The 16,996-nt window shown below is 40.5% G+C and overlaps 1 protein-coding gene across 5 annotated transcripts in view; it reads left to right on the top strand.

The window, feature by feature from the left end:
• The window catches only part of LOC126279017 (cohesin subunit SA-2-like), a 359,735-nt gene that overhangs the window by 158,482 nt on the left and 184,257 nt on the right, over positions 1 to 16,996 (top strand). For all 5 annotated transcript variants that reach the window (XM_049979406.1, XM_049979405.1, XM_049979404.1 and 2 more), the window contains 2 exons: positions 2,175 to 2,357; positions 14,949 to 15,161. In XM_049979406.1, the coding sequence (XP_049835363.1) occupies positions 2,175 to 2,357; positions 14,949 to 15,161 (396 nt within the window). The remainder of the gene's footprint in view (positions 1 to 2,174; positions 2,358 to 14,948; positions 15,162 to 16,996) is intronic.

The following is a 16,996-nucleotide window of genomic DNA, read 5'->3' as shown; positions in this document are numbered from 1 at the left end:
TGGGTAGATTCAAGGGAACCTTATTAAGTGTGGCGGAAGCTATGTGTGGGAGGACAAGCAACAAAAAGAGAAGGAAAGAAACACCCTGGTGGAATGATGAAACAAAGTATATAGTACAGAAGGATAATAGAGCCCTTGGGGATTGTTCCAGAAGAGAACGGTAGAGACAAGAGAAGAGTATCAAGTAAGAAAGAAAGAAACAAAGAGAGTGATAATGGAGGAGAGAAGTAAGTGGATGGAACACGACCAGAACAATGGTGGAGGATAGTGAAGGTTCAAAAAAGGTGTTGTATGGGATGATTAAAAGTAAGAGGAAGAATGGTACAACAGATTATGCTCGAATGTTGAACAAAAGTGGCCAAGATGTAGAGAATAAGGAGGAACTCAAGAATATGTGGAAGGAGTATTTTGAAGAACTCCAGAACCCGAATGGAGACCTTGATGAGGAGGAACAAGCCGAGGAGAAGAAAGAGGATGAATAGCAAATAGAAACATACCTTACATGGGAGAAGTGGAAGAGGCATTGGGCAAGATGAAGGGAGGGAAGTCACCAGATCTGGATGAGCTAAGTGTAGAGATGGTGAGAGCAGCAGGAGTGGTGGGGATACAATGGCTATATCGAATAATGAAAATTGTGTGGAGACAGATGATAATACCACAAGACTGGAAGAAGCGAATAATTGTCCTGATCTTTAAGAAGGGAAATAGAAAAGAGTGCAAGAACTATCATGATGATTCATTGTGCAGAGATTTTTGAGAAAATTTTGGAAGTACAAATTCAGGCAAAATTAGGAGGAGGGATGAGAGAAGAGCAACATGGCTTCAGAACAAGAAGGTCCACGGTGGATCTAATTTTCGCTGTAAGACAACTGTAGGAACAGCATTATGAATATCGAATAGATCCACTAATGACCTTCCTGGACATTGAACAAGTGTGCGATAGTGTATATGGAAGCAAAGTGTGGAAAGCCCTGGAAAACAGAGGAGTAGCAAAGCAGATTATTTGGAGGATAAGGGAAATGTACCCTTGGAAGTGTGAGCTGTGTGAAAGTGGGAGGAGTGATATCAGCTTTGATTGAACAGAAGAATGGCTTGATGCAGGGAACTGCACTTTCACCAATACTCTTCATTGTAGTGATGGATGATATAATGAGTACAGTAGCACAAGTAATTGGTGAAAGAAAGATGAAAGTTATGGTGTTTGCAGATGATCTGATGATTCGAGGGGAATAAGGAGAAGGAAGTACAAGAGCAGTTGGACATATGGGAACAAACAGTACAAGAATATGGGATGAAATTTAGGATAAGTAAGAGTAAGATGATTATATTACAACTAGAACGAAAGAGAGAGGAGCAACTGGAACAACAATTGGTGGGGAATAATTGAAGAAAGTTAAGAGTTTCAAGTACCTAGGAAGTCTGATACAGGAGGATGGAAAATATGACAGAGAAATAAACGAATGAGGGAGAAAAGCAGAAACGTTTTGGAAGAGTGTCAGAAGCCTGGTATGGATCAAGGATGTACCCCAAATCGGTAAAAAGGTTATATACTGGTCATTTTATGTCCCGATCCTGACACATGCATCCGAAACCTGGGTTATGGAAGGAAGAGAGAAAAGCAAAGTACAAGCTAGTGAATTTAAATTCTCGAGGAATAGTATTGGAGTGACAAATATAGACAGGTTAAGAAATGAGAGGATCAGAGAGTTAATGAAGGTGAACCATTACAGGAGGAGATAGAAAATCAAGGGTGAGATGGTATGGGCATGTTAAGTCAATGGAGGAGAAAAGGATACCCAGGAGGATACACAAGATGAAACCGGATTGAAAGAGACCAAGAGGCTGACCAAGAGACAGATGACTGAAAGGAGTTGAGGAGTGTGTCCAGAAGAAAGGAGAAGACTGACCAAGGTGAGGACAGAGAGAGGTGCTGGCAAGACAGATCATGATGGAGAGGCTTCTGTCCAAGATGATGATGATATGAGTTTTGCAATAACAATTTATAAATTTTAAGTATAACATTAAGCGACAGGGTTTATCTGCTTTATTGTAGGTTGCATCTTTTAGGTAGAGAATTTAGAGGTTTTATCTTTCATTTTCTCCCCATATTTCATCTTTAATGTCATTAGTGGCTGTTTATCTATCTTTTCATTCTACTGACCATGTGTTTACAGTATCATGGATATGAAACACTGTATGTGGACTCACTTTGGGACATATGTAAAGAACTATGTGACTGGAAGGAATTCATAGAATGTTTTTTGCGGCAAAAAGATACAGACACAAAGTCTGCATTTTTGAGGATCATGGTGAGCTGTATACATAGAGCTGTGACAGGCGAAACACCTAGATGTAAGGTAAGATGTGGCCTTAGACTGTTAGATTTTTGTTTATGTGTTTTATAAGTGTGTAATGACAATCCATATACAGTAATAATGAAAACTACAACACTTTGAATCAAACATGCAAATAACATGAAGGTTATATAACCTTTAAAGCAAGATATTATTTAAAAATCAGAGTTGGCTGAACAGTGTTCTCAGAATAGTCATTATAATATGTAAATTCTTTTGTGCTAAACTTCTAGGAGCTGCAGGAAATTTTTACACATCACACAGTATTCAAAGCCAATTCTTGTAATGTTTTTGTTAACACCTTGCTGTTGTTTATTAGCAGTCATATGAAGTGATCAGTTTGACGTATGTTGCCAAAGTTTGTTAATTCAAGTGTAACATATCTCTGGCTTTAGGCTAAAAGTTTCTATTTTGGTTATAAATAACAGTTTCCCTTTTTATGAGGCTTACTCTGAAGTGCATGGGGTAGGCAAAATAATGTGAACACCTGTACTTACTTGAGAATGGTTTATTAATAAGGGGTTGGACTGCGTACTGCAGCTGCAATTCTTCATGGAATACTGGCATATAACGATTGTATAGTCTCCAGTGAATATTGTGTCACTCTTGGATCGAAACCTCTTCTAACTCCTGTAATGATGAGGGAGGTGGAAATCTGTTAGAGAGTCTGTGCTCCAATACCACTCACGATGGTTCGATAATATTAAAGTCTGGGGACTGCATTGGCCAGGGAAGACACTGCATTTCAGTTGTATGCTACTCATACCACGATTGTACTGTCCTGGCCGTGTGAATGGGTGCATTATCATCCTGAAATATGGCATCATTATTGGGGAACAACATTTAAATCATGGGGTGCACTTGATCACCTAAAATGTTAACATAATTGTTGGCTGTAACATGGCCTTTGAGAATAACAATGGGTCTAGCAGAATACAGTGATATGGCTGCCCACACCATCATGCATCCACCCCCATGATTAACTGTTAACCGTTGGAATCAGGATTGTAGGTTTTTTTTTTTTTGGGGGGGGGGGGGGGGGGCAGGCAGGCATTCTCCAGATGTAAACCCAGCTCGATGTTGGAAGTAGCAATGATGTTGATTCGTTGGACCACATGACGTGTTTCCATTGATCATCCAGCCAGGATTTATGCTCCTGACACCATTTATTATGCTCCTTTGCATTGGTTGTCATCACTAATGGTTTCAATGTAACAGCTCATCCATGAATATTCGCTTTATGGAGTTCTCAGCAGACAGTGTTGAAAGATACAGGGTCTCGAAGATGTCCCTTGAGCTCTGCAGTCACTTTAGATACTGTAGTTTTGTGTTGTTTTGACACAATTGACACAATTCATGTTAGCATATGGCAATCTCTGTAATTTAATTTTGATTTGCACCCACTATTACATTTAGACGATGATGTCTCTCCATGTTCTGTGTAGGTAGTCATGACTGTTGAAACAGTTGCTCTTGAAACATCCAATAAGTTGGCTATCTTGGTTACTGATGCTCCAGCTAATTGGGCCCCCACAATCTGATCTCATTGAAAACTCTTTTAGGTCTTTCATTGCACATTGACCTTGACATCTGAATGCAAATATGAAGTGTGCACTACTCGTTAACAACCTGCACTGATGCCTATTCTGTATTGAACATGTATGGTCCAGTGCAACACGTGCCTTACCTGCGTTGTTGACTGTTAAATGCAACCATCCCATTACTACCACTGTACACATTATTTTGTCTATCCCCTGCATGTAAACAGCCATTCAAAGAAATTTGCATAGCTGAAGGCACATTGTCAGATTCCATGTCACTGAATCAAACTAAACAAATATTTGTGTAAATTGCAACACTAAGATGAGCATGTTTAAATAAAATGAAACTTATATTACAGATTAACAAGAGAAAACCATATGGTCAGGGATTACAAATATCTATATCATTTCATGAGTATTAGAATCCAGTGTGGTGTAAGCCCCCATGTGCCATAACTGAAACCTTAAACATCAGTGCATGGAATGAAAAAAGTTCTTGATATGATGCTCATGATCTGGATGGGGGAAGATTCCATCTAAGGAAATGCAGCAAATCTGTGCCAAATATTGTTCTTCAGAGATGAATTGCAAATTTGCGATTGCCTGTGCTGTGTCATTGTTCTCCCGTAAAGGGGTATGTGGAGTTGCCTGTTTGAGGAACAGTACCATTCTCTCTTAAACTGTCTAATATGGTAATTTCTGTCTTCATTAGTCTCAATTGGTAAAAGTCATAAATCATATCCGTATCCATCTTCATTCCATACTGACATACTGCCATATGAGAGTAATACGAGATTGAAACTTGCACCTAGTCTGGTTAAACTAAGATAGATATGGTTTTGACCTTGCGTAGAAATTACACTTCAGAAAACAAACAGTGATGCAGTGATAGCGGAAAATCCAAATGCATTATGTAACTTAATTCTTAAGAACCTTCTCTCTTCTTTTGACCAACCAGTCCCCATTACAAATTTCTGGCCAAGACACCAAAGAATATGACACATTGTGCAAGGCTCAAATTTGTCGAGTTTGAGTGGCAAGAAATATTTTAAATAGTATGAAAGTTAAAGAACAAACATTCATCTGGATGGGATGAGTCTAGAACATGAGCTAAAGAAATGTGTAAACGGAATCACTAAACAACATATCTATCTTAGTAATTGTACTATTAAAGGAAACTTGTATCTGATTGTCTTAAAAGTAAGTTCAGTTCATCTAGCACTTCAGAATGGAAATCAGAAAAAAGTTTCGAATTTTAGTTCAGTGTCACTAATATCAACTGCCAGTAACATTTTTGAAACTATTATCCTATGCTTGCTGAATCTTGGCATGTTTCTCCTAATATGTATTGATGACATTCTGCATATCTTCAACACACACATAAGAAATAATTATTATGATGGCACCTCAGTCTTATTCTATGGCAAAGAATATGAGGAAGTGGAACTTTCAGTAACGAGAGGTGGTTGGTGTTAGTTAAGCACATATTTCCATGATCAGGTACTAATGGTCCGGGTAAATAAGTCATAGGTGATAATATTTGCAACTGGCAGCCCATATTACTCACGTTCAAACAATGTAAGCTGTGTAATGGCAGATGAAGCAAATAGACATAAATTTCTAGGTGTCCATCTGGATTCAAATCCCCGATGCATAATCATACTAATGTTGTGGGTAATGAAGTAAGAAACAGCTATTATCTTCTTAGCCAACTGTTCAGAATAGTGCCCACTCACATCATAATAACCATATGTTATGGGCCAGTCTATCCCTATCTCAGCTACTGGATGGGAATATGAGGCTGTATTGCAGACACACAGCTTGACAGATTACTGCTGCTACAAAAAAGAGCATTGAGTATTTTAAGTTGACCAGGCTCTAGAGAATTCACAATGAAACTTTCAGCAACACAAATACTTCAGAATCTATTCCTTGTACATCTATAATTTAATTACCTTTTTGTCTACAGAAAACTGAAGTAAATGTAGTGATATATATGACCTCAACACCAGGTTAAAATGTAAGTACTTCAGACAAAGAACAACGACAATCTTATGAGTGGGATAGACTGCTACTCACCATGTAGTGGAGTTGATGAGTCACAGACATGCTCAATAAAAAGACTGCTAAACAAGTAAATTTTCAGCCAAAAGGCCATCTTCTGAGTTAGTCACACACACACACACACACACACACACACACACAACTCATATGCAGCAGATAGTGATGGGAGCAGCAGTCTGTATGGTGGAGGTAAAGAGGAGGCCGGGGTGGGGAGGAGGAGGAATAGCAGGACAGGATTGGGGGCTGGTAAAGTGCTGCTTTTGTGGGGTCATTTCTTGGACAAGGTGGGGAGAAGATAGGGTAGCGAAGTTCAGTCATGATATTAGACAGAATGCAGAGGGGAGGGAGATACAAAAAAGGGAGAAGTAAAAGTACTGTGGGTGTGTTGGTGGAGTACAAGGCTGTTCAGTGTTGGAGTGGGAAAAAGTAAGGGGATAGGTGGATGAAAGACAGTGACTAATGAAGTTTGAGATCAAGAGGGTCACTGGAATGTAGGATATATTGCAGAGAGAGTTCCCACCTGTGCAGTTCAGAAAAACTGGTGTTAATAGGAAAGATCCAGGCGACCCAGCCTGTGAAGCAGTCACTGAAATGAACATTGTGTTAGGCATCATGCTCAGCAACTGGGTGGTCCAGCTGTTTCTAGGCCACAGTTTGTCAGTGGCCATTCATGCGGGTAGACAACTTGTTGGTTGTCAAGCCCATGCAGAATGCAGCACAGTGGTCGCACTTTAGCTTGTAGATCACGTGACTGCTTTCACATGTAGCCCTGCCCTCGATGGGATAGCTGGTACCTGTGATTGGATTGGAATAAGTGGTGAAGGGAGGATGTATGGGACATGTCATGCATCTAGGTCTATTACAGGGATGTGAGCCATGAGGCAAGGGGTCGGGAGTGGGGGTTGATTAGGGATGGAGAAGCATATTGCCTAGGTTCAGTGGGCAGCAGAATACCACTATGAGAGGGGTCGGAAGGATAGTGGGTAGAACATTCCTCATTTTAGGATACAAAGAGAGGTAGTCAAAACCCTGGTGGAGAATGTGATTAAGTTGCTCCTGTCCATGGTGATACAGAGTCATGAGGGAAATGCTCCTCTTTGGGAGGTGGTTGGTTGACTGGAGATATTTGTTTCTGTACAAGGATGGGAGGGCTATTAAGGTCTGTTGAGGTCTCAGTGAGACTCCTGGTTAATTTTCAGAGGGACTGCTCGAGGTGACTAGGCTGATAGGAGCAGAGTTACTGATATGGAATGGGTGGTTACTGTCGAAGTGGAGGTATTGCTGGTGGTTAGTAGGTTGATATGGGCAGAGGTACTGATGTAGCCATCTTCGAGGTGGAAATCAACAATGAGGAACATGACTTGTTGCATTGAGGAAGACCAGGTGAGGAATGGGGGAGAAGGTGTTGAGGTTCTGGAGGACTTCGAGTATGGTATTGTCACATGCAGTCCAGATCACAAAGATTTATAAGTAAATCTGAACCGGGTAAATGGTTTAGGTCTGGGTTATCTAGAAGGATTCCTCCAGATGGCCCATGAATATGTTAGTAAGGGATGTGCCATGTGGGTGCTCATTGCCAGATTCGTTTGTAGATGATGCCTTCAAAGGAGTAGTAATTGTGATTGAGGATATAGTTGGTCAAAGTAACTAAGAATGAGGTTGTAGGTTTGAAATCTGTTGAGCATTTGGAAAGGTAGTGTTCAGTAGCAGCAAGGCCATGGGCATTAGGCATGCTAGTGTAAAAATAGGTGGCATCAATAGTTACGAGCAGTGCACTACGTGGTTAAAAAAACCAGGAACTGTGGAGAGTCAGTGAAGAAAGTGGTTGGTATATTTTATATAGGAGAATAGGTTGCAGATAATAGACTTACAGTGTTGGTCTATGTGAGTAGAGATTCTTTCAGTGGAGGCGAAATATAAAGTTAATATAACATATAATAACAGTAATTATAATATCGGGAACTAAATTAACGACCCATACATGATGTAGGCCACACAGTTGCTATTTGGTTAGAATAATTTTTATTCAGAAAGCAGACTAATAGCGAAAGTGTGTGTATTTAGAGTTACTGTTACACTCGAGGGCATGTCCATTTGATACAGTTTGTTCATTCACAATCTCATCATGAATTAAAAGTCCGTTTCATTAACTATGCGAAATGTTAGAGTTTACACTAGGTGCGCAGCTGCTCACCGCTCAGAGTAAGTCCTGCAATACCACAAAACGCAAAATTTCCTAAGTCGTTTCACTTTCTAGTTACGTAAAGACCGACCGTCCGCTTCTGCGTCTCCACCAGCACTCTCCCTTTGGTGTCTAGACCAGAACTGCCCATCTCTGGCCGTGTTTTTCCTGCATGCCGAACATTGTTACACAGCTGAATAGAACAGTTACTTTTCCTGAAGCCGTCCATGTCACTGGCTACAGCTTACTCTACATTATTTTACATTTTATCATATTAAAATAATCAAAGCTTGACCACTTATCGCATTCGAAATAAAGTAACAATAATATCCATTACATAATAAACATTACATTCTTTTACATAAAACCAATACAATTTCCTTCTTAGCTTTGAATGCTACAGCGAGCAGCCTTGCACCAGTGTACTTTCTGATAAATAAATAAAGAACAAAAGTAACTATTATGCACTAAACTTTACAACAAATATTTTATTACCTGATTATTTAATAAGGTGGCATGCTGTCATCATGTTTTTTGTGTGGAGGAAATGATGATCTGATGCTTAACTGATAATTTATATTTACTATGTCTTTTAAACAAATAAGGTTACAGAGTTGATATATACAATGTTTGTCATTTTAATGATGTGCTTCTGTATGAAATGTTGATTGTTAAGGTCGACCAAAGTGTTCAGATTTCAGCATTTAGGTCTTTGTTACAAAACTTAATTTCACTTTAACAGTAAATCCTAAACTATTGTATATATGATCAATATTCAAGTTTTATTGGGATCACCATGAAAATTTATGGAGGAGTGCAGATTAAAATTACTGTGGCTTGATTCCCTGCATTACTACAGAATTAAATAGTTATAATGTATATTTCCCTTTATGGCCATCTCAGGTCCGCCATATTTAACACTGCTACATCTCCTTGGCCACAAAAGGCTTCTTCTGGGTTTCCCTATGACGTAGGTTCTTGTCTGTCTCACTCGCACACTACAGCACGTAGGTCTCAATAGACAATAGATGCTTGTGGGTTTCCTTATCTCTTGGTGAACCTGTGCCCTTTGTGGCATCTGGTCCTGGACAACAGGGTTAGTTTCACAGTTCCTGAAGGCTGACTCTTTTGGCCATATACGTAAACGAGAGCAAAATGCTCATTAACTCGCAGTGGGAGTTTTGGAGGTGGAGGTAAATGTAGTAGGTCTGTGAGGCAAGGTTTGTCAGCTGGAAGGGAATGTGGGGGAGGTCTGGAGGCTGTTGTAGTGGTGCTGGATAGTGGTAGTTGGAGGTGGGAATAGGAGTTAAAAAGGTTGGAGAGTTTTTTGGGGTGGTGTCTCATACTTGGTGCTCTAGTCCAGGGACTGCAAGGGTTTGTGTGTGAGATGGCATCCAAGAACTTGGGATTGCAAAGCAGGAGAATTTTACAGACGGAGACAAGGTGTGTTGAGCCTGATTTACATAGTTTTGCAGGACTATGTTGGTGAGAGTTAAGGATTGTTAGAATTTAAGCATATGGAGGTCATTGTGAAAAGAGAGGTTGCAGATGAAGATTGGTAATTTCATGGTAAGGCCATTTTGGGGGATTCTGTGAGCCAAGCAACAATGTAGGAGCAATATATTGGACTGGGTTCGCACTAGGGATGAAGTCACTTTTCTGTATTGTCACAGATGGAAGGAGCAAGGATCATTGCTGAAGGATAAAAACACGTAAAATTAAGTAAATAAGAAAGAAATAAATGCAAAACAATTTGCAAAAATAAGTAGGGAAAATCAATGAAAAGGTAACAAAAGAATTACTGAGAATCAGGGTGAAACCTGAGGGAGAAGGCTGATAGCAAAAGGCAAAAATTGAACTGAAATTGACGTGAAAACACAATGAGACCAAAGATAAAAATAAATAAAAAGATTATAATGTGGGTTGTAGGTCAGTGGCCAGATATGTATAAAGAAGGGAGGCAGCAGATGTGACTACATTAGGTGAGGTTAGTGAATACAACTGGAATAGAAAGGAGAAAGAGTGGGGTGGGGAGGGGTTGGTAGGATGCTGTACAAGTTTGCGTGGCACAGGAAGAAAATAATGCTTGAAAACATGTAAATGCAATGCAGAAAGTGTGATCAATTTGAAGGTCTAAGATTATTGATTTCAACAAGAGTAATGTGGGATAAGTTGATGCACTAACAGTTAGCATGATCATGCATCCTTGTGGGTGTGCAGACGAAATGGTTGGTACGGTTTGGCTCGTAAGTCAGAGCGTGTAGTGCGGTTTGGAAGGCAACAAGTGAAACAGAAATAAGAAGAAAGAAAAGGACTGACACTGATTATAGTAATATGTTTAAAAACAGTAACAAAGGGAAACAGCATTGGGTTATGAGATGGAAGAAAAGCTGTTAGCCAGAATCAGACAGTGGAAAATCCAAGATGGAATAATGATAATATTACGAAAAGGATAGATTGCTACTCACCTTATAGTGGCGACGATGAGTTGCAGACAGAGTCAACAAAAGTACGCTGAACAAGTAAGCGTTCAGCTTAAAGGGCTTCTTATGAATTAGCCAACATAAACACTCACATTCATCCAAATACAACTCATATGTACATGACCATTGTCTTTGGATGTCAAGGCCAGGCTGCAAGCAACAGAGCACAGGAGAAGCAGTCTGGGTGGTATGGGTAAGGGGGGTGGCAGGTTAGGGAGCAGTAGCAGGTTAGGGGTGGGAAATGGTAAAATGGCGCTTGTGGAATCATATAGGGTTGAGATGGAGAGAGGATAGGGCAGCTAGATGCAGTCGGGAGGTTCGACAGAGGGCTTCATCCGTAGCCACCTGTGCCCGTTGCATCTCACTGAGGCCTTCGTAGACCTTAATTGCCCTCCCAACCTTGTACAGCAACAAATTTCCCATGCCTTCTCCAGTCACTCACCAGCTCCCGAAGTCCCACTGTACAGCTGCAGAGGAGTATTCCACTCATGACTCATTACCATCCAGGACTGGAGCAACCTAATCATGTTCTCCACCAGAGTTTCAAATACTTCTCATGATTTCCTGAAATGAGCTATGTCCTACCCACTATCCTTCCCACCTGCCCCACAGTGGTATTTCGCAGCCCACGCTATACACAATATCCTCATCCATCCCTACTCAACCTTTGCTCCCAACCCCTTGCCTGATGGCTGAAATCCCCATAATAGACCTAGATGGATGACCTCTCCTATACATTGTCCCACCACCAGCTACTCCGGTCCAGTCAGGAGCATCACCTATCCCATCAAGGGCAGGGCTACATGTGAAACCAGTGATGTACGCTGCAACAACTATGCTGCATTTTACATGGGCATGACAACCAGCAAGCTTTCTGTCCATATGAATGACTACTGACAAACTGTGTCCAATAAATAGCTGGACTACCCAGTTGCTGAGCACACTGCCCAACACAATGCTCTTCGTTTCAATGACTGTTTCATAGCCTGTGCCATCTGGTTCCTTCCTACTACCAACTCCAGCTTTTCTGAATTGCGCCGGTGGGAACTCTCCCTGCAATATGTCCTATGTTCGTTTTACTCTCCAGGCCTTCGTCAATCAATGTCCTTCACCCACCTGTCCCCTTCCCCTGTTGTCACTTGAGCATCACAAAGCTTTTTATTGCACCAACCCATCCACAGTCATTTTACTTCTCCCTTCTTCTACCCCTCCCCTCCATCCGCTGTTTAACATCACGACTGCTACTCTGCACCACCTTGTCCCTGTAAGCTGCAACATGCAACACTTTATTGGCCCCTACTGCTACCCTGTTACCCCTTCTCCTCCCTGACCACAAATCTCTCACCCAGCATGAAGTCTCAAGCCTGGGAAAAAAATGCAGTGGACTCCTGTATATGAGGGTAAAACAATGGACCCAAAAAATAGCAGATCAATATCCTTAACATCAGTTTTCTGCAGAATTCTTGAATATATTAAGATATATTAAAAACAAAGATTCCAAGACTTACCAAGCGGGAAAGCGCCGGCAGACAGGCACATGAACAAAACACACAAACACATACACAGAATTACTAGCTTTCACAACCGATGGTTGCTTCTTCAGGAAGGAGAGGGAAAGACGAAAGGATGTGGGTTTTAAGGGAGAGGGTAAGGAGTCACTCCAATCCCGGGAGCGGAAAGACTTCCCTTAGGGGAAAAAAAGGACAGGTGTACACTCGCGCGCGCACACACACACACACACACACACACACACACATATCCATCCGCACATACACAGACACAAGCAGACATATTTAAAGGCAAAGAGTAAGGCCCTTACTCTGAGTGTACACCTGTCCTTTTTTCCCCTAAGGGAAGTCTTTCCGCTCCCGGGATTGGAATGACTCCTTACCCTCTCCCTTAAAACCCACATCCTTTCGTCTTTCCCTCTCCTTCCTGAAGAAGCAACCATCGGTTGCGAAATCTAGTAATTCTGTGTGTGTGTTTGTGTGTTTTGTTCATGTGCCTGTCTGCCGGCGCTTTCCCGCTTGGTAAGTCTTGTAATCTTTGTTTTTAATATATTTTTCCCATGTGGAAGTTTCTTTCTATTTTATTTACATCATCATGAATATATTAAGAGTTTGACGATAACAAATTTGCTTGAGACCAAAAATCTTAAAAGTTAGAATGATTTTAGAAAGCATTACTCAAAAGATACAAGCATGTAGAGTCGTTTCCCAGATACATGAAGACTTCTTAAGTAATAGAACCCAGCATGTTCTCCTCAATGGAAATTGTTCATCATTCATTTTTGCTTATATATCACCATTGGTTTTAAAAACAGTGTGCTGTAGACATTCACCACACAACCAACAAATGCTATACTTATAAAATTTCAAGAACTTCATTGAACAGGTTGACTAATATTCTTAGTTGGAAAACAAAAGACACTTTTCAGTGCTGCATTGCAGACAAAAGTAGATGATGTTAATCATATTTTCAGGACACAAATGAAAAACGGAATAGTATAGTGTAGGGCAGCAGGTAAATTAATCTTCTGTGCCATTTACAAGAACTGAAAACTATTCTTGCAGTAAGCCAGAAAGCAATGGAGAACATACTGACCACAATTTCCAATCTATAAGTCCACATTACATTTCATACTCACTGAAAGAAAATGTTCCTATATGCTACTTAGTCATTTAGATTAGGAACTATGACTATAAATAAAACTTTTGAGTTGTAATTGATTAATATACTCAGTAAAAGTTCACACACACACAGTATAATAATATTCATGATGATGATGATGATGATGATGATGATGATGATATCCCTGTCGGAAACGGCACTGTTAACATTTCAGAGGTGACCTGTACGGAAAGTTCCGAGTAAAAAGGTCTATCAGCCTGGCTGCTAATCACCAAAGTTAATTGCTCACCTCGGGAATGGAAAATGATCTCGCTACTTGCCACATGGTTTTGTCAACATTACAGGCAACACACAAACAGTTACTTCCATGAAATCTAAGCAATATGGGACAGTGTACAGTCCTAGTGAATTCACTTTCTATTTTTGATGAAAACGCTTTTAGCAGGTGCCAAGCTCTGATGTCATCAGAGGCACAGCACATGCAGGTGTTTGACTGACACTGACAGATCGATATCTTGGTGCAAAGTGTCTCTTCTTACTACTTCTTTGGCCATATTTACATATGGGCACAGTGGACAGCCAAACAGAATATCTGCTATCAACTGCCCTAGGCACACATAGCATTGTCTAAATGGCCCCTTTCTCAGACATGTACTAATTAATACCTCTGGTGTTAAAAAATGTACAATCTTCTTAATTTTTATATGAATATAATTAAGGTTGCTTTTGTTACTGAAGAAGTTTTAGCTTAACTGCATTTAAACTTTGCCGGCTAGAATTTTTAGAACGGAACTGTCAGTAGAACATGACCTCTGAACTGGCTCTTTAAGATTCCTCTACAATAAAGTCTTGAAACTAGGTACAGATGTATTATTTCCTGAATGTTGTCGAGTGCTGTTATTAGAACTTTCTGAAGCAATTACAAATGATAGTAAATAACTTGAAAACTAATAGAGGTAGCTTAACGGGGTCACACAGGTAATGTTTTTGTATGAAACTAAGGCCAAGTATGAATTTTCATCTTTCTGAATCTAATATTTAGTGCCTTAAAATCTTTGTAGAAATGCTGAATTTTACCAAAATATTGCACTGATCAAGTTGAGACCTGTAACTTTTGATTGTGACATACATTTGCAGATTCTGAACAATTTTTAGCTTTGTAGCTTCATTATTTAGCACCACATACTATTTTTTTTAAATAATATAAGTAGCATAGCATATTCATTAAATCATTTTGAGACTTCACTCTGTTAACATTAATATGCTGGAGCATGCACAGGCACATTGTGATGATATGAGACTGGTAGTAGTGAATGTGGGTAAGTCCTAGCACACTCACTCACCTCTGTGTCTCTTTCAGTGATACAGTGCTTGTTTAGCTACATGTGGCAAATGCTTCACTTTGTCAAGCTATAATGACTGGAACTGGACCATTAGGGCAAAAGTAAACAATAATAATAATAATACTGTATATATTTCTGTTGCATCAATTTCTTTATTTAGTGAGATACAAGAAATACATGAGCTTTACATTATTACTTCTTTCTTTCTTGTCATGTTGTCTCCTGAATAACACTTTTTAGATGTTTATTTTTTAAGTTTCTTTTTATTTGTGCTTTTGTTTTCTAGTTTTATAATTCAGTACTTTCCCATTGTACAGTGGTTATTTGTAACCTTTATGTGTTACTTGCAGGGAAAGAAAACATTCCAGCAGACTGTTATGACTATTGAGAGATCAAAATCTAAAGCGAAAGAGGAAGAGAGGAAGGCAATAACTGAAGTATTTATGTATTATCTCCCTGAGATTATAAAACAAAATATGAAAGAAGAAATCATCTTGATAGATTGTCTCAAAATACCATTATATATGCAGACTGATATATATGGATGCAACATTAACCAAAAGGTAGTCTGCTATAAGTATGAAGGAAACTGAGTTATTATTTGTATTGACTGCTGTGGATGATATTGAATATTGAGACTTTGATTTAAATAGAGTATTATGTTGGGAGTCATGACTTATTTGTATGTCACAATCTTATGACGAACCTGCAGAATCTTGAAAGCTAGCTTGAGATGAGATCAATGTCTAGAGACAATAAGTCCTAGCTGTTTATAAATTGCAGAAGGATCAGTGGTAGTAACTCTTTATACAATTGAGGGATTGTGTCATTGATGGGTACCTAAACAGATGATCCTTCTACTTAATAACAGAGAAAACACACACACACACAACACACACACACACACACACACACACACACACACACACACACACATATATATATATATATATATATATATATATATATATATATATATATATATATATATAAAACAGAAAGAAACTTCCACATGGGAAAAATATATTAAAAACAAAGATTCCAAGACTTACCAAGCGGGAAAGCGCCGGCAGACAGGCACATGAACAAAACACACAAACACACACACAGAATTCGAGCTTTCGCAACTGGCAGTTGCTTCGTCAGGAAAGAGGGAAGGAGAGGGAAAAATGAAAGGATGTGGGTTTTAAGGGAGAGGGTAAGGAGTCATTCCAATCCCGGGAGCGGAAAGACTTCCCTTAGGGGAAAAAAAGGACAGGCGTACACTCGCACACACACACACATATCCATCCGCACATACACAGACACAAGCAGACATATTTAAAGGCAAAGAGTAAGGGCAGAGATGTCAGTCGAGGCGGAAGTACAGAGGCAAAGAAGTTGTTGAAAGACAGGTGAGGTATGAGTGGCGGCAACTTGAAATTAGCGGAGGTTGAGGCCTGGCGGATATCGAGAAGAGAGGATATACTGAAGGGCGAGTTCCCATCTCCGGAGTTCAGATAGGTTGGTGTTGGTGGGAAGTATCCAGATAACTCGGACGGTGTAACACTGTGCCAAGATGTGCTGGCCGTGCATCAAGGCATGTTTAGCCACAGGGTGATCCTCATTACCAACAAACACTGTCTGCCTGTGTCCATTCATGCGAATGGACAGTTTGTTGCTGGTCATTCCCACATAGAAAGCATCACAGTGCAGGCAGGTCAGTTGGTAAATCACGTGGGTGCTTTCACATGTGGCTCTCCCTTTGATCGTGTACACCTTCCGGGTTACAGGACTGGAGTAGGTGGTGGTGGGAGGGTGCATAGGACAGGTTTTACACCGGGGGTGGTTGCAAGGGTAGGAGCCAGAGGGTAGGGGAGGTGGTTTGGGGATTTCATAGGGATGAACCAAGAGGTTACGAAGGTTAGGTGGACGGCGGAAAGACACTCTTGGTGGAGTGGGGAGGATTTCATGAAGGATGGATCTCATTTCGGGGCAGGATTTTAGGAAGTCGTATCCCTGCTGGAGAGCCACATTCAAGGTCTGATCCAGTCCCGGGAAGTATTCTGTTACAAGTGGGGCACTTTTGGGGTTCTTCTGTGAGAGGTTCTGGGTTTGAGGGGATGAGGAAGTGGCTCTGGTTATCTGCTTCTGTACCTCCCACCACCACCTACTCCAGTCCTGTAACCCGGAAGGTGTACACGATCAAAGGGAGAGCCACATGTGAAAGCACCCACGTGATTTACCAACTGACCTGCCTGCACTGTGATGCTTTCTATGTGGGAATGACCAGCAACAAACTGTCCATTCGCATGAATGGACACAGGCAGACAGTGTTTGTTGGTAATGAGGATCACCCTGTGGCTAAACATGCCTTGATGCACGGCCAGCACATCTTGGCACAATGTTACACCGTCCG

This window comes from Schistocerca gregaria, chromosome 6 (genome assembly GCF_023897955.1).
Source record: "Schistocerca gregaria isolate iqSchGreg1 chromosome 6, iqSchGreg1.2, whole genome shotgun sequence".
NCBI lineage: Eukaryota > Metazoa > Arthropoda > Insecta > Orthoptera > Acrididae > Schistocerca > Schistocerca gregaria.
This window is presented reverse-complemented; position numbering and strand designations above follow the sequence as displayed.